Source organism: Limulus polyphemus, unplaced genomic scaffold (genome assembly GCF_000517525.1).
Source record: "Limulus polyphemus unplaced genomic scaffold, Limulus_polyphemus-2.1.2 Scaffold2873, whole genome shotgun sequence".
Classification (NCBI taxonomy): Eukaryota; Metazoa; Arthropoda; class Merostomata; order Xiphosura; family Limulidae; genus Limulus; species Limulus polyphemus.
In genome coordinates this window covers 109,954-135,500 of record NW_013668483.1, presented here as the reverse complement: position 1 = coordinate 135,500, position 25,547 = coordinate 109,954, and the positions used below count along the sequence as shown (strand labels likewise).

General features: G+C 33.1%; 1 protein-coding gene across 3 annotated transcripts; it reads left to right on the top strand.

Annotated features, from left to right (window-relative positions):
* Nucleotides 1-2,207: 2,207 nt before the first annotated feature.
* On the top strand, nt 2,208-22,851 carry LOC106468101. 3 transcript variants are annotated; one of them, XM_022396404.1, is made up of 2 exons: nt 2,208-2,413; nt 17,233-22,851. In XM_022396404.1, the coding sequence occupies exon 2, from the start codon at nt 17,279-17,281 to the stop codon at nt 18,575-18,577; it is 1,299 nt and encodes a 432-aa protein (XP_022252112.1). In that variant the 5' UTR covers nt 2,208-2,413; nt 17,233-17,278; the 3' UTR covers nt 18,578-22,851. The 3 variants fall into 3 exon arrangements, with proteins under 3 accessions (XP_022252112.1, XP_013783969.1, XP_013783968.1); XM_013928515.2 differs by lacking the exon at nt 2,208-2,413 and adding an exon at nt 16,584-16,799; XM_013928514.2 differs by lacking the exon at nt 2,208-2,413 and adding an exon at nt 16,584-16,803.
* Nucleotides 22,852-25,547: the final 2,696 nt, after the last annotated feature.

Here is a 25,547-nt window from a genome sequence, read left to right as displayed (position 1 = left end):
ATATTCCTGGTCAAATATCTGAAGTTTCCCGATTAATAAGCGTTAATCACAATAATAGCTTCCGAGGTTTAGAGTATGCCAACTATAGCAAACCAATAATATATGTACTGTTTCTTGTCGCGTCGCGTTGGTTACATTTATAGGCGTGAGGAGAGTTTCTCGAAATTTCAGCTTACGCAACAATACCGACGATACATTAGTACAAGTAATGTACATTTCTAAATATAAATTCAACTTAAACAAATATCGATATTAAAATAGATATATAATAGTAAATCGGTAACTAACTCAAAGATGATAAAGTAAATGATTGCCGAGACCAGTATTCATTCATGACCAAAGTCTGAAATGCAGTTATGTGTTCATGCGGCTTTACTCTATCAAGTTCAAGACAGAAACCCGTAGTGAAGAGAAAGTTACTACGAATATATACAGCAATGAAGTTGATGGGTGTGAAATCTTGCTAATGATAGTCAGCATGTCCAACTGACTCTGAACTTTGGTAAATACAAAATAAATGGACCTGGCTGAAGAAACCCAACTTAGAACTAAAGTTGAAATAAGGAACAAGTGATCAAGTCTATTCTTCTGAATTTTGACCCTATAACAAACAAAAAACATAAGGAGTTGAAAACTTCTCACTGGAACTGAAAATTCTCACCCAATAAACAGCCCATTGTATTTTTAGAGTGTCTGGTCAGCTTATACTTTGTAACTTTTGGACTCTGCAGTGATTCAATCATTTTTGAGATGTTTTAGATAAGGAGTAAATGCTTGGAAAACCCCACTGAAATTGGGAACTTTAAACAGACGATGGAGAGACTCTAGAGTGACAGCTTGAAGACCAATCCAATGAAATGTTTTATAAGAATGGTACAGTTTAAATTTCTGATATGCATTGATGGGTGAAATAGTGTCTCTCTATTCGCTCATAAAAGGCCTGAGTAGTTTGATGTTAGGTCAAACCAACTAACAAGAGGAAATTCATGAGACTCGAGAATTTTACTGTACTGTTAATGTTGTATTCCAACATTGTGGTTATCCTGCAAATTACCAATATTACAGTGATGACTGCGTCGAAGCACTCGTGTCATTACGCGAGGATGGACAGAGTGTAAAAAGCAGACACTGTGCAGCATTATCATTTTAACCCTGAAGGTCCCAATAGGCGAAGTAGTGTATATATATATATATATACAAGAGATCTTTGGATCTATAGATAACATATCCTGCACATTTGCAGGTAACTGAAGATGCTATAGCTGTTTAGATCCTGTAACATGTTCAAGAGGTTTGAAATACTTTATTCTTTAGATGCCGTATTCTTGTTGTGCAAGAAAACGCTTCTGTGATGACCTGGTAGTGTCATTCAGTCTTTTGGTCAGAGACTTAGCAAATGCTTCTTAAATTAGTCAATTGAAAAAAAATAGAATATGTTGACTACAGTGTAAGAAAAATAGGTTAGAAAATGTTGTTGCCAGTACTTTACCACATTAGCTGAGGAAAAGGAGCACCTTGCAAGCAAAAAAAGATGAGCTAGTGTCTAAATGATGTACTCCTACAATGATTTTTCCCCTTTGTCTTAAACATCGTTTGCTGAAGATTAACTGTAATATTCAGACTGCATTAGAAATGGTATACTCCTTCACCAAATGAATAGAAGCATACATACTACCGATACTACTGTTCACATTGTACCTGATACACTAACCAAGTTCTTTATCTTAAAATTCAGAATGTCAAATTTAATGCATATGAAACTTGACAGCAATTTTGATAAATCTTGGCAGATCCAAGATAATATAACAATGCATAATAAAAAGACCTCAACAAACGACAGATTTAGCTGAGATGAACTATTATAGCTTTGTTATCATGTACTGTCTGATAGACACTTATTCAGGAGAAACAGCCAACCATCTTTATTCTGTAGGCTTTCTTCCTGGAGAGAAGAACTGAACATACTTAGTTGAACAATATAAAGAGGCATCAGGGTTAATAAAAACTTGTATTAACTATACATCATGTTGTCAAACCAAGTATACCCTTTGTAGCTTGGGTTATCTCAAAATTTTAGAACCAAAGATTCCTAGCCACTAACCAGAATTAAGATAAGTTTACAGGTCATTAGCTCTTGTTCAGTTAGAATTTTCTGATTATATCTAATTATATGTACCCAAATCTATTTCCCTCCACATTTATAGAAGCAGTCCACCTAGATAAAAAATCCAGAAAGAGATCCTATGGAAAGAGTAAGAAAGGCTATCATCAGCAGTCACACCAATACTACTGTTGTGAAGACAATTACCTCCTCTTAAAATGCCAATGCTGCCACCGTGGACACGCTGTTATAAAGATCACCATCCTAGCTGTTGCAAATGCAACTAAAAGCTTGAATTCATTACAATCAAAGGTGTGTAATGTGCAGGATGAAGAAGTGTGCAAATGTAAATTTCTAGAGTGCCCTGCTCATCGGTGTAGGGTGTACGAAGTCGTTTACAAACATATACCTGTTATTCATAAGATAAAACAAGCCAGATATTTCTGTTCAAACTATCTATGTAAATGAAATCCTGGACTCCTTCCAGTCGAATAAGGCCAAGAGAATAAAGAAACATAGATGGCACAATAAGTCAAAGAATCAGCACAACTGTTCTAGAGGTGCTGAAGTTCATTCATTCAGGGACTCTGCCTATCTGAGCGAGTTAGGCATTATGAGTAGAAATGTTATTTTATTGCCTATTTGTTGATATTGGTTAACCATTTATCATAATTGTTAGTCTCTGACAGTATAGGTTTATATTCACCCAGACCCTGGCATCCCTTACAAATAGAATTATCCAAGGTTTTGTTTCTCACGGGACCTTTTTTTTACATTCAATTACTATTTTCAAGAAACCTGTGTTGAGAGACCTTTATGATATCAGAGCAAATGGGATGGATATTAATTAACAAATCTTAGGTTTCAAACAAGATAGAACCAATGTTTAAACATGATTACACTGCAAACATTCTTGTTTAACAATTTTACTGTGAAGTAAACAACACTTGAAAAAAGCGATAATGTACATTTTCTAAAAACAAATATTAATGGAAGTTCTCACGGTCGAGAGTAATGGGTTCTAATGCAAAGTTTACATAACTTAGGAAAAAGCTACAAACCTGAGATTTTTGTGTAATTTCTTTTCCATTCGTGCTAAATTAGCTAAATTATTTATGCTTTAAACAACAAAAATATTATCATATGAGCATACATAAGGTAAGGACATTTAGGGTTAATAAATTTGATAAGATAGGAGTTCTATAACAGAAAACTATTCAGATGACAGAACAATATTTCATACTTGAGTACATTAGTAAACTTATTATTATTCAAACAATACCTACAAGTGCAAAATCTTAATTATTGAAAATAAAAATTATAAATATTAGAGAGAAAGTGAACTTGATCGATAATATGGGTAGATTGTTTGTTGTTAAGCTATCTGTACTCTGCCCACCACAGGTATCGAAACCCGGTTTCTAGCGTTGTAAGTCCGCAGACATACTGCTGTGAGAATATGGTTAGAAAAATAATGCCTATATCAGTGTAGCCCTAATATATAAATGCAAGTTGTGTTTGTACTCGTCAAAGGTTTTACTGTTTATTGGTGTTTTACGATATTTTTGTAGCTCTATAATTTATTCGATAGGTAAAGATAAATAAATATAAAAGGTTCATAAAGATAAAACAATTTATATCTAGTTTGATATATATATAATGGAACTTTCTGATACACAATATTTTAAAAAATCCGGTTTTATTTCTTTCATATTTTTAATAGTTGCTTTCTTTGTAAGAACTTCTATGAACAGACAAGAAAATGAGTAATGCAATTATTAGAACAAAATTGACACAACAATTATAGTTTTTTAATGACTCTATTGGATATACGTACATACATTTAGGCGCAAAATAAAACTCTAAGATAAAAGGAAGTACTATCTAGTGTTGCTGAAAACAGCATTTGAAAACAAAATTTCCAAGAATTCACAATCTAAATTATGATACAAATATTAGGCCATATTATATTTTATAAGCCTAAGCCACAACTTATTTAGAAAGTATGTACCAAATTTCGAGCAATTGGGTTAAGCATGTTAAGTTTCATGGTCAGGTGGTTAGAGCGCTTGACTATTCGTTGGTAGATAGTAGCCCAAGAGTTGGCGGTGGGTGGTGATGACTAGCTGCCTTCCCTCTAGTCTTTCACTGCTAAATTAGGAACGTCTAGCGCAGATAGCCCTCGTGTAGCTTTGCGCAAAATTCAAAACAAACAATGTTAACTTTGTTTGTTTGTTTTAAGTTCAGCACAAAGCAGCACAATGGGCTATCTGAGCTCTACCCACCACCCTGTTTCAAGCATTTTAAGTCCACAGACATACCGCTGTGCTACGGGGGAGCAAACATGTTAAGTGTGGGAACAAAATAAACAAGAGTAACATAACATGATTTTGCGGTTAACTGTCAGATCAGCAGCTAAAAAAGTCATGTGGTTGAAAGACCACAGCTTAGAGGAAGTGGCGTTGCTTGCATTCCAAGCTATCAAGTGATATTTACCACACAATATATCTATACACTGTGGATTTTCAAACAGATTATCTGCAGTTAGGACAGTCACTTACTGAAAAATCAGTGACTGAAAGGAAGTGGCATTTTTTGCTTTACAAACCCTCAACTGGTATTCACTCTTCTCTTCAATGCATACATTACATTGTTTGATATTACTTGGATATCACTAAAGTTATGACGATTTTTATAACTGAAGATTAAAGGGGACTGTAAGGATGTTGCAGCCATCACATTCTGAGCCATTGAGCAAAACTTACCTTAGCGATGTCCTCTGGATTTAGGAGGATAGCGGTTCGATTACCACACAGTTAAAATGGCTGGTGTCAGTAGAAGTAATGCATACGATACCATCAGTTTGCGCAACTGAAGTTGAGTGCTAGAAGTTTGAAACTCAGTTCAAAGGCCATTATGACCTATATTTTTGAGCTATTGTGTGATTTCCTATCGTTCAACAATTTATAAGAATTGATCAATTCATCTAGTTCAGTAACTATGGAGCAGACAATGTGATACTTGCTAGATTCTCTACAGTACACTTAATGGTGTTTAACTTTTCCATGTATTATACAATTGTGTTTCTTTCTCAACAAATAATATGAATTGAGTTGTTGTGAATTTGAGTGGAATAATTTTTTCATTGAATTTGCATTTCTATAATGTTAACATAAGCAAGTGGATGATTTTTCTGCATGTGTATTGATATGATAGTGACACCATAAAAAGGTAATCCTGGCTGCAAGAAATTTAGCTGAAACATCTTAATTTGACTTAATTATACTGATGATTATTTATTTGTGATGCTGGTAAAATATGTTAATTTTAATGGCTCATAAATGGCAGCACGTTATATCATCGCAGCTTTCGAGATGTAACTAGTGGGTGTAGCCTGTTTGGTTACAATGGTAACAGCGCATGAGCCGAAAGCAGTTTGATTACAGCAATTAAGGTATGTAAGGAAGTACAATGTTATGGTATATGTATATTGCAATATATCAGGGTTTGAAGCTTGCGTAGTTTAGTCGACCACGACCAGCTAGTAGGTATGTGAGCCAACTATAATAGCAAAAAATAATCTAATCAGCTCTGTTCGGCCAATTGGTTTTCTATATATATATATATTCATTCTACCTTGTCATCAAATGTGCATTTCTATATTTTTTTTTTCTAGTGAAAATATCTTCAATCTCCCTAATGCGGCTTCTAGATACGTGGGGGTCCCAGACCCATTTTTAGACATTATGGGAAAGTTTTATCATCTGACATGTTCCTGGAGCATGTGAATGGCAAGATCAATCTAAGGAAAGTGTGAGGAATATTAACATCTCAATAAAGAAATACTTTACCTTTTGGTTTTCAATTAATTAATTTTGTTTAACATTACACACACACACATGCACATACATATTTGTAATTGTGCATATTTATTAAAAATTTACATCTGCAAATGGAATGAATATATATATATATATACATGATCTTGGAGTGGACCAGTAAAACTAGGTAAAGAGCAGTTGTTATCCCTAGAGAATCACTTAGAAGTTTTGTGAAACTAGTCAGAAATTTTGCAAACTTCAGACTTTTGAACATATGTGTCTATCAATAAATAAGTGTGTGTTATTGCACAGGTGTATGGAGCTTTACACAAAGGCATTCATGGGTTTTATATAACAGAAATGAGTCAATTACCGAGAATACAACTATCAAGCAACATTTTAAAAAATAAAGAATTTTATATACATGCTAAGACTTTAAGGTATGAAATTAACTGTCAGTCCTGGCCTGTAAAATAATCTAAAGATAAAGTGTTTTAGTTTCAACATTGAAACATTTGGCAAACAGTGGATTTACATGGAAGAGATAAGGGTAGCAGTTACACTCATGCTACAGTTGCTCGAAAACACAGTTAGACCTTTTGTTTTGCTAGCTATAGCAAGTAATGTTTCAATTGAATCCAATTAAAATATTCGTAATTAGGTGAAATTATCTGTTGAGTGTTATTATTACATATTGTCAAATATGTACATTGAATCATTTTGAGAAGACCACAGTTTCTAAATATTTTCTCAACATTATTTGAGTAGATGATAAAGTGGAGTCTGAAAGGAAACGGGACGTCAGAGATAATTTTAATGTTCAGAAAACTGACGTTAGTGACCGCATGGTAGTCAAGGATATTCACAGGTGAAAGTAATACATGTTGTACAGGCGATATACACATGAGTACATGTTTGCCTGTAGAAATGTTACTTGAGCATGATAGTCCTTTGAGCACCATGATCCTTAGGGCGTATGCCATTGTAACAAAGCTTAAGAATGATATATTTTTATCTGCAAATAGGCATTCCACAGATCTAAATTTTCCATTCGTGTCAACACAACCCCAGTTTAGATTGAACTATTCATGGCTGAAAAATTGAAATAAAAATCTAATGAAAACGTAGATTACAAACAGTATTCAGCAGCATGTGACGTGATGTAGGCATGTATGTGACAAGATGGCTTTTCAAATCACCATTATCGCAGATCTGGTCTTTAAATAAAGTAGCTATTTTCATCTAGACCCAAAATGGTGGGATGTTATTTACCTTGGTAAATGATGAATGATTTTGTAACTGTACAATGGACGAGACTCAAATGTTCAAATATGTTTCGTGTTTGTAGAGAAATGGAAGTGGAGATAGTCTCGTCAGTCTCAGGAGCTGACAAAGCTTTCAGTTAGAATAAAAAATATTAGGTATTAATAGAGAGATATAAATGTACCTCATCTAATTTATGAAATGCATGTCTTTATCATAGCCCTGCTATCAGTGTGATACGTTTATGTGACCCAACCTAAGTGATATTGTTATGCAGCATTTTTATTTATTATTAGTAGGCAAAGCAATGTTACCACATTATATACTTAAAAAACATATGCTAGATCTTATAGTTAAAACCATGTGTGTGGACCAAGTAAAATTTCAAAACCTTACACGTACCAGGTGATATAGCGAAATTTAACTATACCAAGCCATAAAATGAATGTGTGTGTATATATATATATAAAGTATTTACAGTAATTGAATTAAACATTGGATATACCATCAAAATCGAAATTTGACCGTATAATCAGTCTTAATGTTTGTCAAACAATATTGACCAGTTATATGTGTACTAATTCTTATTAAGGACTACAGAGATGCAGACCATATATACTAATTTACTAGAACAACGCTTATAAAAACGTTGCCATCTGTAAATCACGCAAGACAAATGAACTATAGAAGACCAGGCTTAATATTCAAAGTATACAGAGACCAGGATCTTATACCCAGACAATATCTAGACCAGTTCATGTGTATATGTAAACAAACATAGGTAGAGAAACTTTAGTTACAGAAATTTATATGTATTCAAATGCATATTACTAAATTAAATTTAACAGTTAATATGACTTCAATTGAAAAATTATGGACTCAATATACAAGAAATCTTTCTGGTGTAAGGTTCCGAGTAAGTAATATCGACATTGTCTGCTGTTATTTCAACTGTTGCAAATTACGGTCAGAAGATCCATATTTTTATGTATTTAAGCTATGAAACTAATATTTGAATTTGATATGTTGTGTTTGTAATGTTAATATCCTCATCTAGCAGGCATTTAAAAGTCACACAGCATAATTTTAAACTTTCACCCATAGTACCAGGCAAAAGCAGAATTCAATGTAAACTTCACAACGTTAATTATGCTGAGAAGTATGGTACAATTCTGCTCTATTTGACCACTGTGGTGTGCTCAATGACTGCAGTTTGCTAGTTACTTCATGTAATAGTTACTGTTGAATGCCATTGAAATAGCTATGACAGTTTGGGCTGCCTTCAATACATGAAACAGCTTGTGACCTACTTCAAGGACATATTTTGTAATTTTGTTTTTCATACATGAGTCTACAACTATTAATATAAGCAGTACAAATAAATGCATACAATATCCTTTTTGAATCAAATTTTTCCCACTTGTCTGTAGTCTGTTGTAATGGCTAGAAATAGAAGAACAGCCATTACATTCTTTGCCACACGAATTGGCAACTGAAATACCATGCTTTTCAAAAACATTATGCAGGTTGCGGGTAACTAAATATTCAAGTATCAGATCAAAGTAACACGTGCAGTAAATATTCAATTACTTTTCCAATTTCATTTGACAATAGTTGGTAATATTTTCTGCAATCAGGTTTTGTATCTAGGCATTTGGAATAAACAATAATTTGCATTTTTAATGCCACTTACAAAAGCTTCGTAAATAATCTAAGGACTGACATCAATAATTTCTTCTGAGATGAAATTGAAATGTAATCAGGTTACCATGGGGATTAGCTTGGGCTTTTTCTAGATGCTCAGTCAGATCTGGACTGCAGCGACTGTGACCTTAAGGAAAAGATTTAAACAGGCCAAACGATTTATAGCTCTTAGTAAAAGATATAAAATATATGTATCCTGGCTTTTCACTGTTTCCTAGTGATAGTTTCTCTTCTCCACCTTATTGAGCATTATACCTTCCTACATATGTATAGGGACACTTTGAAACTGACCTAAGCTTTCAATCATTCAACATGGTGTTGGCTTTAGAAATGCTTGTCAAAACATTTCTTAGATTTTAGTGCCTCAGATCATTCTCTATGGCCATCTTATCAATTATCACAACATAATGAGGTTTGCCAATACCCCAAGTGGAAAGTACAGAACAACATATTTGTTTTTTCATACTCAAAGTAAGATGTAAGTTAAACCATTCAGATTTAAAACATCTCTTCTCGCTATCGAAATTAGTTTTTGAAAATATTTCACTTTCGGTTAAATAGACTCATTTCAAATATAGGTACCTCGTAAAAGGCGATTCATTCATATGACAAAGTAATTAAATTATTCATTTGCATCCTGTACTGGGCAGAGTTGGATTAACGTCAGAAATGCAGCAAGTGGAGGGTATATATGTTTATTAATGTGTGACGCTATGGAAGTTCTAGTTAGGCCAAAACAAATAACTTCATTATATCCATTAGATACACTTCTGAAAATATCAAATACATACAGATATTACAGACTTCTTATCTTTGGTAATATAAACAAACTACTTTTATGTACAATTAATAAGGAATGAAGACGAATATAAAATATTACAGAATAAAAATTAAAAAGTCAGAAGTTTTTGCAGATGAAAATGCGAAATTCCGATAAATATATAGAAAAGTAAATTAAAGGAAAGCAGTATAAGAAAAGTGTTACTTACCGCAGGCAATCTAATCAGTAGTACAGTAATGCTTGATTGCCTTCAAATTGCTTGTTGTTGGCTTAACTGCTTTACAAGTTATATATATGGTATTTTAGTCGTCTTTTACACGCTACAGTGATCCCATAGGATTTAAAGAACAGTATCATAAACAAATTATCTGCTGAATGACTTAGAAGAATAAATTAGTAGCATAATTCGTAAAGAAAGGTAATCTATATGTGTTAGTGATTATTAATTACTTCACCAGTAGGGTCGAATCTTATCCATTATCAACATGCCAGCACAGTATGACACAGACAAATTATCTGCTGAATGACTTAGAAGAATAAATTAGTAGCATAATTCGTAAAGAAAGGTAATCTATATGTGTTAGTGATTATTAATTACTTCACTAGTACGGTCGAATCTTATCCATTATCAACATGCCAGCACAGTATGACACAGACAAATTGACTAAACAATGGATGATATGATTCATACTATCTGGAGAGATTTATATGAATATGTCATCCATTGTTATCGTGTTACGTTATAGTGGTATTTTTTAGACCAGGCTACATCACACTTTCCACCTACACAGCTGAAATAGATAATTAGGGACTGTAACAAACCAATATGCTGAAACAACTTTGCAATTATTACATGCCAAGTGATTAAATACAGTTTTGAGTGAATGTTAGAATATCTTCACCCATTGAGTATTTCTAACGAAACTTCGGAAATTTCGGAAGTGAGTTGGCATGAACCAGTCTTTTATAAGTGCAGTAAGGAAGTGGTGCTCAAACACAACATAAGAAATAAACATGAACTGTATAAATTAAACAAATGTGTATCATTTAGATACATTCTTGTCTGAGTTATTTTTCTTAATCATCTATTAAAGGGGGGGGGGGTTCCACAACTATTATTTGATTTCACTAATTGGAAAACATGTTGATTCAGCCTAAGTGCTATTTTATGATGGCAAAAGTAAATTATTCACTGTTACATTTGTGCCTAGTATCTTTGAATTAACGTATATTTTTGTATTATATAAATGACAACAATAGATCTGGCCTGGGTGAATGATTATGGCAGGGACGACCTACATTTTTTATGATATTGTTAAGTAAAGTGATTTAACTCTTTAGGTGGCTCCTTTACATGTGCCTTAGTACACGTGGAAAGCATGGTTGATGTTGATATTGGATACTATGGTTATCAAGCAACCCGATGAATAGTGTCTTCATATACTACAAGTATGCATTGATTAATGGGATATTAAAATGTGTGTGTGTATGTTAGTACTTATGTGTCTTACATAATGCACTGACTAGTATATGTACATTAAAATATATACAGAAATGTAATGTGTGTATATATATACGTATGAGCAAAACTTTTCATCTGGGGAAGTTGACTTACACTATAGAGGCCCTCAGTAGCACAGCGGTAGAACGCTAGAATCCGGGTTTCGAAACTCGTGGTGGGCAGAGCACAGATAGCCCATTGTGTAGCTTTGTGCTTAATTACAAACAAATACACTATAGAGATGTGTATGTTTGGTAAAACTGCAGTAATTAACTAAGAACAGATTGTGAGAGAGAGTTTTTCTATATATATATTGATAATGGAAAATAATATTTTTCCATTTGTTCACAAACTGTAATTATAGTACCTTGTTAATCAGAATATATTTATCTTGTCTCACCACACAGATATGACCTATGAACAGATAATTATAACATTTTCTTGGGTAAAGCATTAGGTACAGCTTGTAAAGTAATTGGCTTAATTTTTGTTACCCATGTAAGGTACTGGCTTGTAATCCCTCCCCTCCCCACTTTCCCCTTGGAACCACTGTACTGTTTTTTATGTGATCATGTAGTGGTAAAAAAACACATTGGTATATGACTATACTTTCTGAGCAGTAAGTCTATTACCAGAAGGGGCACATTTAGGGATCTGGCTAACAAAGTTGTAAGTGCACTGTTCCATCCAGTTTTCAGTTTTTTAGAACAGTTTTTGTAGTAATGGGTTGAGTGCATTCACCACTAATACTATGAGGTGTAGCACATATGTTACATCCTGTCCAGATGACTTTTTTTGAAAAATAAAGTCAGATAAAATCATGACTGATTATGATATTTAACCTTATATTACTTACTGAACTTCTAAGGCAAGTTGAAATGAATTGAAGTTTTTATATTGTCTCTTGCGATGATATTTGACCACTGGCTATCGGTTTTATAATCCTAAGCCAATATAGTGACCCTGAGTCAATAGCAATTCAACACGGAGGGCACTGTGATTCTGTAGAATGGCCTAGCAAACTCGCCAGACTATTCATTGAAGTTAGGAGCTTCGATTAAGTAGATAAAAACTATGCCGATTGAAGATATGCTCCTCGTGTCTAAACAACGACAGATAATCGCCAAGGATAAACACAAGCTCCAGTCTTGAAAACCATCATAGAAACTTCCACCCATCAAGGAAATGAGTGGATGGGAAGTGACTTTTTTGCCCTATGAAAGGATGAACAAACACTATCTTGTGTCCTAAGAAGAGTGGGGAAAAGATGGCATCTAGATCTGCTAGCAGCTATCTAATCTGATGCCTTCCTATTGACAACCATAAAGGTTGTGCTCACTATTTTTAACCATTGCACTTTTGAATGTTGGAAACCTATATTTCCAGTCCAAGCTTAAGGAGCAAAATGGACAGACATATGGACTATTTTTCAATAAAATAGGGATCACCACAAGGGATGTATAAATACAAAAGAAAATTGCATCATTAAGAAAAATCACCAATGAAAGAGATCCAGTGCTTTCAGTGGGGAAGGTAGTGTTTTTAATGAGGAACATTGAAAGGCCTTTCACAACATCAACACTGAGAAGGAGCAAAAATGTAAGACCTCAATTGCTTCTAGAAATACATTGTAAATATTGTACATATAGGTATGCTTCTCTGTGTTTTGGTTTGTTTTTTATTTAATTTCGATCTAGATTAATATTTTGTTTATCCTGTATTTTATTATTTCCGAGTCAGTTTAGTTTGATTTCGTTTGCTTAATTTTTATCACATACGTAAACCATGTGTTTACCAGATCATACTATCTGACTAGAGGCAGACCTGATGTTATAACCAAACTACTCATGGGCCATGTCATATAATAGATCTTATAGCCAATGCTTTTTTTTTGTAGTCCATTCACTACAGTGTAATATGTATACTAGGTCACGTAATAAAACCATGTTTATAAGGAAGGACGTGTATTCATGCTATATGCTAAATATTCAATAACTAAAAAGTTATATTTCAGCCTTGTCAAATATATAAACTATCTGTGGAACAGGCAATATTATGCATAACAGGACGTGTAACAGAAAGATCGAACTAAAAGTACATACACTTATAACGATATGCAAATTGACCAATTTAACCAGTCTAAAAATACCTCAAACATAGAAGGAAAAATTATTTTCGCTAATTATGTTAACCAAGTTATTTTAATACATCATCATCATATATAGAGACCAGACAAACAGAATAAGCTATATGCAAAACATGTTATACAGACCAAACCATAACATATAATCATATAACAAAAGTAAACGTAAATCATGCTTAATAACCAAACCAATTAGACCAATTTTTCTAATCTTTTTTAACGGTAATGCTGGATGGACAAATTTGAGAGAGATTAGGAAAATCCTTTCGTTTTCGTTCCAAAACACAAACAAAGAAACAAAACGTATTTCTGTACGCTGTCTACTTCTGTAAAGTATTGATTCAAAATGTATTATTTTCATATGTAAAGAGGTAGTTACATCAAACAAGTTGAAGACAAATTACTAAAAATATAACAGTAGTTGAATAGGGCACTTATGCGAAATATTGTTTAAAATGGCCAAAATATAGATAAGGTAAATAAAACTAACGAATGACAATACACAGACGCAATACTTGTCAAGGATAAAACAAAGAAAAAAGTGAAAGAATAAATGGTAACCCTTGATTGGTTGCTAGGCAACTTGTGATTCGAATTGTTCCGTTAAATCCTGTTGTTTACTAAACGTCTCGCACCTGTAGAAGGCTTGGGGAATTGAGCTGAAACTTGTGTATTAGAAAAAACAACAAAAACTAAAAAAAATGGCTTAATACAAATATGAGTACTCACATTAAAAGCCTGAAAAGTTAGTTAGTAATATATAACGTTTAACTAACTGAAACACCATATTTCGGTTGTTAATTTGCTGGCGTCTTCAGATGTATGTAATCCTAAAAAGGACTGGAATGGTTAGTTAGTGGTAACTTCATATATCGTATACGGTTTTCAGCAACAGTAACCAAGCTCTGCTACAAAAATATTTTCTTTTTCCTTTATATGAGTTTTAACATATTGTTCTGGTATATAACCACCGTATTCAGTGGTTTTATTTTCTGGCATATAATGCAACTGCTGAATTGGTGATGTTACATTATTTCTGGCATTCTCACCCTACCTGGTCTCATTGTTTCATCAATGTAATGAATGCCACATTCTGTTACATTGTTCTGTCCTAATGAATATTGCGGTGAGAGAGATAACTCTTGGGATCTTAGTTTATTATGACGTTTGAAAGCTATATAATAAATATAATAAAATTTGTTAAGTAAACAGGCGAGAGAATTAAGGCTACTAATTAATGTTGGCCATATAAATAAAAATGTTTTTATATGATACCTTTTCACGAGCAGGAATATTTTCATTTGTTTGATTAGAGCATTATAAAAACATTTTCAACATAGTGTGAGATGCAAGTCAAATCAATACCATTAATGTACACAGTAAATAAACTGGAAAATTAGCAGAGTTAATCAGACTTCTTTAACGTGTACGTCCGTTTTATAAATTTTTGAAGATTCAGTCAGCTACACGATTTACAATAATAATGTTGATCTTTATTATTTCTGTAGTATTAATGGATGACAATATTCACCCAATTACATCTTTTCGCATTATTTTATTACTAAAACCTGGAAGTAGCATTTGAATTCTGGTGTATATTATAGATATTTAGTTTAAATTCGTCCCAAAGCAAATATTTTTAGATCAAATTTATGAAGTAGTATATATATATATATAATATTGAAGAAATTAAAACCAACTGTAAGGAAAATTCTGCAATCAAAACATTATTTTAACACTGATAGATCTTTACAGCTTACAATTAGGTATCTCATCTGGTGTAAATATAAGCCACATATGCAAAGTTATTCAACAAAAACGCTCCAATCCGATGAAAATTTTTACGAACGCCTATGCAAAAAGTCACGTAAGCTATCGGTCTAATATTTTTACTACAGATTCACCTAAGAGTAAAAGTGGACAGTTTTCAGTTTCTTGTTATTCGGATTAAAAACGGCTGATTTAGAGAAAAAAAAACTATAAGGTGAAAGGACGTACAGATAAATAAGTATTGGTTAGGCCAAGCAAAGTAGATTAGTAGTTTCTATCTCATATTTGCAAAAGAACGGTTATTATTGATTGCTAACTTCTCAGAACAAATTTACTAAATTTTGTGAAATTCTCCTAATTAAAGAGCGTTTAGCGTCATGTGATATTAGCTTAAGCAATTAACATAAATAATGATGCTTAATGCGTTTATACCGATTGCATTCGGTGTAGAATCTGTTTTAAAGAGGAAAAACTATCCCTATATATTTTAAATAATCTGGTTGTTTCTGTAAAATAAAGGTTTGTTCCGAATAACAGTGTTGCGATCCTAGAACTAATGAATGAATATTTGCTGTAAAATTCTTATCAATGCTATAAGTGTAGCTACCAGTTTAGCCGCCAATTTTGATTTCATTCTTTGAACTCGCACAATGAATCCTTTTTTTTAGCCGCACCTTTTTTCACATCTAAGGTGTTTTTGATTAGATGACATTAAACCTAACCTTCATTACACCAGTTGCCTCCTCGATTTGTTGTAACGTACCATCAATTGGCTCCATTGCGTTCAGCCTTAGGTTAATATATAAGTTTTATTTATTTTCTGGCACATGCTACATATTTCTTTCGCATGTCTTCAATGTGTTCTATAGACCACTATAGAATGTAATATATACTTATGGTTTTAATATTCGAGGTATAATAGTAGCTTTACGCAAATAACAACAAAAATACCCCAAAGTTACTCCTATAACGCATTTACAAAAACATTATTTCAATCGTAATATTGAGATGTGATGTATACTTAACCAGCGGTGAAAGGCAGACTTCAGCCAACTAACAAAATAATACATACGCGTTACATCCTCACAGCTGTAGTTGCATACTATAGTCATAACAAATGTGTAACCACTTTATGGTGAATGCAACCGAAGATAAACAAATCCTTGTTCAGCCATGTTGGTTAGGGAAAAAATCATTTTTTTTTTTTTTTTATATGGACACTCCGGCAACAGTCTTCATGCTTTGATCTAAGGACATCCACTGTACAGTTTCCAAAGAGTAGTCAACTATCGCGGTTTAAAAACTTTTTAACAACAAATATATATATATATATATCAGAGTCTGTAGACTTGCAGCATTAGAAGGGCAATTAGGCAGACAAACGTTTAGTTTTACCAATCGCAGTGCTCTGCAAGAGAGTACAGGACTCACAAGAAAAAAAAAAAAAAGAAAAAGCTAGCCAAGCGTCATAGACAAGAGTTACGGCTATGGCGCACGCAGCGGCCACACCCTCTTTTCCCTGGGTACTAGATTAACTTGGGAAGGAAAACGAATAATAATTAACTAGAAATATTAGCAGTGGTAGACCGTGGTTGCGATAGCAGGTCTGTGGGGTATATAGTCTGTGAATAGGAGTGGTTTTACCGGTCTTCTGGTGTTAACTTGTATCAGCTAAGAACATGTGTTGGAATTTGTTCCCTCTGTGTGCTTAACCTGTAGGTAATGCAAGATATTCTAACTTTATAATCATTTACTATCCTTATATATACGTACTACCAATAGAAATATGCTCTTTTAAGTTATGCAAAAATGGATTTGAAAATGCGTAGTTTTATAAGACTTTATAGCCAGTACATTTTATTTTAAAATTTAGTTATAGTTTAGTATTTTTACTCGCAAAACCAATTGTCTTTATTTGCTAAACTATTGTGAAATATAGGAAAACGATGTAGGTGTAGGTTTTTCAGCTCATAATCTTATTTAATAAGTCAACTTTAATATTGTAATTGTTCTTTTAAATCAAATACTTTCTGTCGTTGAGGTAAAAAAAAGGACAAGCAGGTATTATATAAAAGCAAAAACGTTACTCTGTAAAAGAAAAGTCGAGCCAATATCATAGTTTTTAGTTTGTTTGTTTTCCGTTTTCAGATCAATTCTTCGCTACGGCTGAGCTAAACAGACTTCACCAATCATTATGTCTCCATTGATTTGTTGGGTACTCGTGTTAGTAGTGTCTGTCGCGTCACTCGAGAACTGCTTACAACCACACTGTTCCAACTTAGAGAAATACCGTGCTGAAAGGTCCACAAAAGTTCGCAGTGAGGATAGAAAAACTCAAGAAAGAAATTTCTTAAATACAACGGAAGTAACACCACCAACTAACGGGACAGCAGGAAAGAAGACTCATATAAGTGACTTTACAAATCCTCGAACTGGTTTAAATCCTTTTCTTGATCTAAAGGAAGGCATATCAGCAACGACTAGTAGAACAGTTTCTTTTGGTATAAATAGTGAAACTCTTACACAAACAGTTTCTACTCACTACACTGAAGAACCTGGTAAAATAAATAAATCCAAAACCTCTACATCTTTTATAGAAGAAAACAATCCCAAAAAGTATGATTCGTCTAAGATGGAAAAAGTACGTTTTCCCACAATCCCTAAAACTAATCGCAGTTATACATCGTTCCCATTAGAACCTACATTTAACTACAATCATACTCGCCCAATAAACCATGACATTAGTTTTGGTGGACAATCAAATAAGAAATTCCCTGTGAAGGGATTTCCTCTTGTATCTGAAACAATGGAGAAACATTCTTTAAGAAGTGGATTACAACCTTTAGAGGGCTATCCTAACAGGCACAGAGAAGCCTGGCCTCCTTATCCTTTAGAAGGACAATCAAATGGAAGAAAACCCTTTTCTCGAGAACCATTCGAAGCTTCTGGAGGAAGAAGGGATCATTTTTCATCACGGCCAGGTACACAGTGGAGACCTCCCTTCCAACCACAGACATATATACCATCAACACTTAGTGAAGAGTATTCCAACACAGAAGAAGAGGGTACTGGCGATTATCATATCTCAGAATTCCCCTCAACCAGCAGTAGCATAGAAACTTGGCGTCACGTAGATGAAGAACGCGAGGAAAAAGATTTAGAGGAAACAACTTCCTCTTTCGACCACAACACAATCACACTAATGTTAACAACCGTATCGCATTCTGAGAAGGAGCAACAGCTGGAATACGATGAAGGCGAGTTTCAGACAGCAGGGAAAGAAGTTTCAACATCTGTCAACAAAAGTGTTATCGTCTGGGCTGTTGTATCAGCTACGGTAATAGTGGCTATTGCAGTTTTATTTGGTGTTTGTATGTGGAGACGACGAACCAAAAGGATACGAAATAGACGAGAAATGTTTTTAGAAGAAGAAACCAGTGACGTAAAACTTCAGTACACCAGTCCATCTAAAATAATAAGAAACCACAGGTAGCTTAGATAGTCCATATTTCTATACACCAGTTTGTCTATAATAATAAGGAAACAAAAGTAGCTTAGAGAATTCACATTTTAACAAGTTGTAGTTATATATCTAAAATGCTGTCGAGTTATAAACCGTATAAGTATAATACTTTATTGTTTAGTATTGAGCAGCAATGGACTTAAGATTTGTATGTAGGAAACTATACATATTGTTAGAAAAAAAACATAAGTAACTCAGCTTTGAAGGCTATATTTAAGAAAAACTATTTAATTGTGATAACAATCTTCACATCTTGTTTGTTAGTGTAGAAGTTAGTTGGAACTTAAAACTAAGATTACAATAGTTGTTGAATAACCTCCAAGAAAAGAGTGTTTTACATAAAAATTGTTTTTATAAAGTTGATATAAGCTATGAACCTGCCGAAACGGCTCTTTCCCCCTTTCTACCTGAGTACTTAATTGTCATTTATATATGATATGACAGTTTAGACAAAAATTTAAACGTAAGGTTAACAGCTCATAAATATTTGTTATGTATGATGATGCTTTCAGTAGTATTAAACTGTGCAATTTATGCTGCATATTGTTCAGTGACTGAAAAATATAAAATATCATCTACTGAACGGCTTTTACGTTTCCATACCAAATAAAAAATCATTATATTGCATACGATTTTCTATTGCCGTTCTAATAGAGGTTGAATACGTTACATTGAAACGATTTTAGAGCCTCACCACGTCGTTATAGCCTAAGTCACTCTATCTGATGGTCATGCATCTAGACAATAGTCCTGCAGTGCAGTTTCTATTGCAAAAGGCTCCGTCGTAAAGATGTCATATCCAAAGCATATCACTCTTCCCGGTTTGCTTTCCATAACCCATTTACTGTACAAAGATGACGATTTCCCATTGCCAGTCTCAACAGTCCGGTCGTACAGAAATTCGGCCGATTTGACTGGTATGTCATAGTTTTCGTACATTTTCACCTACGTATTATTACAAGACGCCACACTTTCCCTACCACACCTTAGAAACTACAGTTTCATATCTATTTTTGAATGGTCCTGGTCCAAGTTATTTCATATTCATTTGTTTTTCAAAACCGTTAAGTACAAGGGTTATTCCAGTTTTGGAAATACTAAGTCTCTGATCCGAATACATCTTCATTATCTGTATTTATGAATATATTGCTTCGGAAAGCAATCAGTTTTCAATGGCAACACAACACTTACGAATGCTAAACCATGTAAAAATGTAGTTCTGATGTAATCAGTTCCACCGCGACAGCTGTGGTTGCCACGTGACTTACTGATTCCATATTACAAATTGCTTTAATACAACATCCTCAACACTCTGTAGTACAGCAATATTTTTTACCAAAATAAAGAAATATTACTGTAGGCTTTTTTATTACTTTCAAACAAATGTGTGTCCTATAAAAAAAGAAATATTTTTGCTTTCGTTTGCAGCTAACTTAGAATGCCTAAAAAGCTTGTTAAAACATAGTAATAAAACCTAATAGTGTTTGGTGATATATTAGTTTTACAGAATGGAAAAACTTAAATTAGTTATTCTAGTGGACGACAGATAAACGTGTTTTTGAAACTTTTTGAAATAATTGTAAAGTAGCTCATACAAGCAGCTAATTACAGATTTTGCGCTTAGTTCTGATTTGTTAATCCGAATGGAGGACAATGATAGAAACATTTCTTAGAAGTAATTAATGGACGTTTACTTTTAGGTATGAACGTAAAGTTTGGGATGATCGCACTGTATAGTTGGCACGAAAGTTGATGCCTGATGGTGTATATGAACACCCAGTTGTTAATCATTAATTATTTCTTAATTTGTGTTAAATATACATACATATATATATTATACTAAAAAGTGAATATGAAGCCTAATCTATCATTCGATTTACCACTTGTCACTGAGTTTTACCGGTTTCGAGAAACCCCTCCTTCTGATCAGTAACCCTGGACAAAGGCAAATCGAAAGAATTACGACGAGGCTTTGTATAACAGTGGAGTGTATATTATACGTATACGATCCCTGTATGAGTAAAAGACATTTCATAACACCATACACACACATATATATATATTATGTTATTAATACCATTAATATCTTTGAGGCCAAAGTTCTTTGAAAACTTTGATTATTACGCTGTTGCTGCTCCCACAATGTACATAGCAATTAGAGATGCTAAACTGCATAAAGCTGTATGCAGATGAATGAAGATTATTCAGATTAGATGACTCACAATCTTGCTTTAGATTTTAACCGATCACATCAAATTCCAGTAAGTTTTCCTAATAATGTTCTGGGAATAAGTTTTCATAAACATCATCAGTTTAAAAGTTTCCCTTTTTATAGCATATACAAAAATTTATTGTTTGTAAACCAATGGATAAGCTTCATAAGTAAACTTGTTCGTTATAACATCAGAAAAACGAACCAAGAAAAATGAATCAATATAATTGTGAGGTAAAACTGTCATATTTACTTCATATTTGGATTGACTAATCACAGCCAGGCGAAAGTTCGGCATTATCCGTTTGTCTTTCTTGTTCCATCTTTTTAGCGTCATCTAGTGGTCATAGTTAACAATTATGTTATATTAAAAGTAATAATATTATATATATATATTTTTGTGTTATTAATTTTCTTATTAGAAATATACAATTAAAATAATTTACTAATGTTAATAAATGTCTTTTGTGTTAATGATTACTGAATTTTGAATACAGCTTTACCAGAATCGGCTATACTTACAAATATTTTGGCAGACCTATTACATCCTTTGACCTAATACTAAGTTTAAGGTGTAGGCTATTTTTTGTTAGTTTGAAAGAAAACATAACAGGTTTTATATTTTACAGTTGTTTAAATGAGGTCAAATAGAAGTACTTATTTTTATAACAGATAAGTTATGTTTTGCCTGAACAAAAATGATAACGTATCTGGTTGAATTAAGAATTTAAAAAGTTGACTGTATTGGTTGCAATTCAACTCTTTGTCGGTTATATAACATTAGATCTATAAAATAGTAAAAGTATATTAATATTCCGAATTCATTGGTGAAGTTCATTATTTTATTGAACATGTTTCAACACCAACATCAATTACGAGGGATATTTTAAAACAAATACGCATGAAGTATATAGAACTAACTTTCGTCTTTACTTTTGTCTAATCAGTAAATTAAATTATTCATATGTCTAAATTTCCAGTAATATTTTGTAAATGATTAAGTGTTTAGAACTAACTCGTAGAGAAAGCGTTTGAATTTAGCATAATGAATTAAACTACGGCTACCTTAATACTTAAATAGTATTGAAAATTTCTAAATGATTTTTGATAGAGTGTAAGAAATTGCTTTTACTGAGATTATTATATCAGTTATAATCCTCACATTCTTCAGGAAACTTTTATAATATTTGACAGTTTCTGTTATTCTTGATTCCCGAAAAAAACATTCGATGTTATTAAAATTGGGAAATTGTAATAAAATATTTCCTGTGCAATTAAGATAAGATTATATTGTGTAATGACCGACTCACAGCGCATATAATACAATCTCAAATGTTTCAAAATTTTATTTTAAAGTTACAAAACTAATAATATGGTTATATGAAGTTCATTTGTAGAAGGAAACAAACAATGGGAACTCTCGCCAAATTACAATAAGCCTACTTACGAATATGAACACAACGCTTTGAGCAACCCGGTAAAGGACTATTTAGCGGAACGTTGTTTTTATATTCGTCAATAAACTAAATTTAATTTGGCGTCGAGTTTACCTTATTTGTTTTCTTCTGCAGTTTGTAGTTTCCTCGTCAACACCACTATTATTTCAAGTCAGTGGTCTACAAAAGGTTCAACAACAGTGATAAAGATGTTTATTGACATATTTTTTGTAATTTATTTTACAAAACTTATTTGGATTCTTAAAACACTTTAAATTGTGAAAAATGATAATAAAAGCTGTGATTCTTATTACAAAGTGACTGGCTCTGTTGGCTTATAACACTAAAAACTGCGTTTCGATACCGTTGTGGCAGAGCACATTGTGTACCTTTCGTTTAACAAACAAACAACCGTTTCATTCGCGGTAACTCAGGGATAGCGAGCAGTGTTCCGTGTTCACTTACCTATTAGTCTTAGTTTTATTTCTTTCAAGAAGTATTCTAACATTACATAACGGTTTCCTACCCTATTTTGGCCGAGCGAGGACTGGTGGTTAGCGTACCGGACTGTGGATCTGAAATACTGTAGATATCGCCCCCACCACCCAAAAAAATCGCGTTATAAGCCTGAGATCGAATTCTCCTATTCGGTCTGACAAGAACAGCCCAAACTGTCGGCAGTGGTTGGTTTTGACTAGCTAACTTTTCTCTAATGTATAACTTCGCGTGAAATTCCGCAAACAACCAAAAACAAATCCTGCCCTTATAATATTTCAATAGTTAGATTCTCAGTGTTACAAGCCTACTGACATAGCTCAATATTCCTGCCAAATTCTGGTTTTACAAATTAATCAACATATTGAGATCTAAAAGCATCTGATCGTTAAGCAGCTTCGAATCTATTCAGTTGCAGTTCTCAATATATCAACAAACTAACATTACTAGAAGATCATAGAAAAACTCTAACGTCCTGAAATTTGACCTCAATACAGAATTCTTTGGCACTTGACACCTTATGAAGAAGTACATAGAAAACACACAGTGAAACACCAGGAAAATAGTGTGTTACTTGTAAAGTCACGATGACAATGCTGTATTGCAAAAGAGGAACACGGAGTGTATTCACACTGTAATTTGTCTTTCTTTATAAGTATACAGTATAAATTGACTTTTCACATAGTTCGAACTGCGTAGCACTCAACCTAACGTTTTGAAGAGGATGTTTCCATAGTATCTTCTTTATAGGTTAAATACATTGTTATTATATTGTTTCGTTCTAATATTTCAAGTTAATTTCATTGTATGTTGTACTGAAGTATCTTGAGACTTTCTTAAATTACAAATCAGAAAATGGCGTAGTATTCTCAAGATTTTGATAAATAAGAAAAAAACATGGCGTTTCACTGATTTCCAATTTAATAATTTATTTATTTCTTCAGTGATATTATGATTTTTCTCCAAGAAAACAAATATAATATTTTGTCAAAAGCCTCTTTTCAAACCAGTTTTATTAAGATGCAACACTTTCAAAACAAGCTTCAAACAGTGTGTTAGAGTTCAAAGTTGGAATTTGATTTACTTTAATATTCTATGTTATTAAGTTTTATACGAGAGTGAAAATGGTGCTTTTGCTCGTCTAATGGATGGAGACTCAAGAAGTGAGCGTGTTAACCAAAAAAATGATTCCTCGTAAATTGACATTGGACAATCCAAATAAAATTAGTACGGTGAAGCAAAGCGTCCATGGTATAACAGCACCAAAAGGTGAGCGGAGGTGATATCCAGCAAAAATAATTTTTGTTAGTGGTAAGTAACTCAGCTGTTTTATACATTACCAAATGTATTGTTATTAATAATAATATTCTGTGCGACGGTACTCACAGTAACAGCTTATTCAACGGCTATTTTAGCAATATTCAACAGTATACAAATGCCTCACTTGTAATTAGACATTCACTCATCACTGCATATGCTTTCTGACTCTGAGTATATTTTCTAGATAATTCTCGGTAATTTTATAGATATATATATGAAACAATATAAAGTGAAGGAGAAAAAGGTGAAATTTTGTTAACCTCAAATTCTACATTTTCTTTTTTTTTGTCCTAAATATTCTTCCTTTTCAAATTTGATATTGGGAAAAGACTGATCAAGAAAAGGCTTAATAGACTGTTCATAGGTATATTTATACGTTTTTCATAAATAGCACTTTTACATGTAAAACAATATAATTTTAAATTTACATAAGGAGCAGATTAGATTAATATTTCGTCATAATTATTATTTTAGTACTGAAATTTTATGAACTCTAGGAATATACTGCCACCAAGACAGAACCAAGATAGTAGATTCTTCTTCCTTGCTTTTATTATCTATAAAATGTAGAATTATTTTTGAGCGACCTAAGCTGATGTATTGATGTTTTTTATTCTAAGGCATGTACATTAAGTATGTAACATAATAGAAACATTTTCCCACCTAGTTCCAGATCTGCTCCATCTTTCTCTGGGCTGCAGAACTCTGTGAACACTTTTCTATTGTATATTCACAACACCATCTGTTAATATTCATTTGGTTATAAAGTTTGTCTTATTTACTGCTATTAAATATTTCAAGACTGAGTTATATTCTAGAGTATATTCACAAGCACAGTTTCAATTAGAAACTGAAAATCTGTCTATGTAGTTTTGTATGACCGCTTGATTTTCGATGTAATATAGCTGTGTAAGAAAAAATATATATATTACTTAAGATAAATTTGTGGCGTGTCATTTAATGAAAAATTAAACTAGGTATACAGTGCACTAGTTAGTATTGCTACACTGTGAATGGTTCATAGTATGGCCACTATGTGGATATATCACGGGGTGGACAGCCAGTGAACCATCCATAGAGTGGTCATCCTGTGAAGCACTACAGAGTGGCCACTGTATGTGATACTAAGACTTATTCACACTGGAGGACATACTGTTAATACAAACTGAAGGTTCCGAATTATCCTTTGTTTGACACTGTGGAACTACTTGTTTCAAATTATTTTGTTATGTGAATTCTGTATTTAATTTCCGTTAGGAATAAGTGAAAGAGTTAATCGTGACGCGGCTGTTAGCATAGAATCTGCGTGTCCTTCGTTTACGTTCAGTTGTCGCAAAAAATAAAAATCGTGCTCCTTACATTTGGTGAGTTATAAGAGTGACAGTGAAATCCCACTATTCGATGAGACATCACGATTCCAAGAATTGTTAGTGGGTGTTGTTGACTAGCTTCAAATAAGGACCCATCTGCGAATATC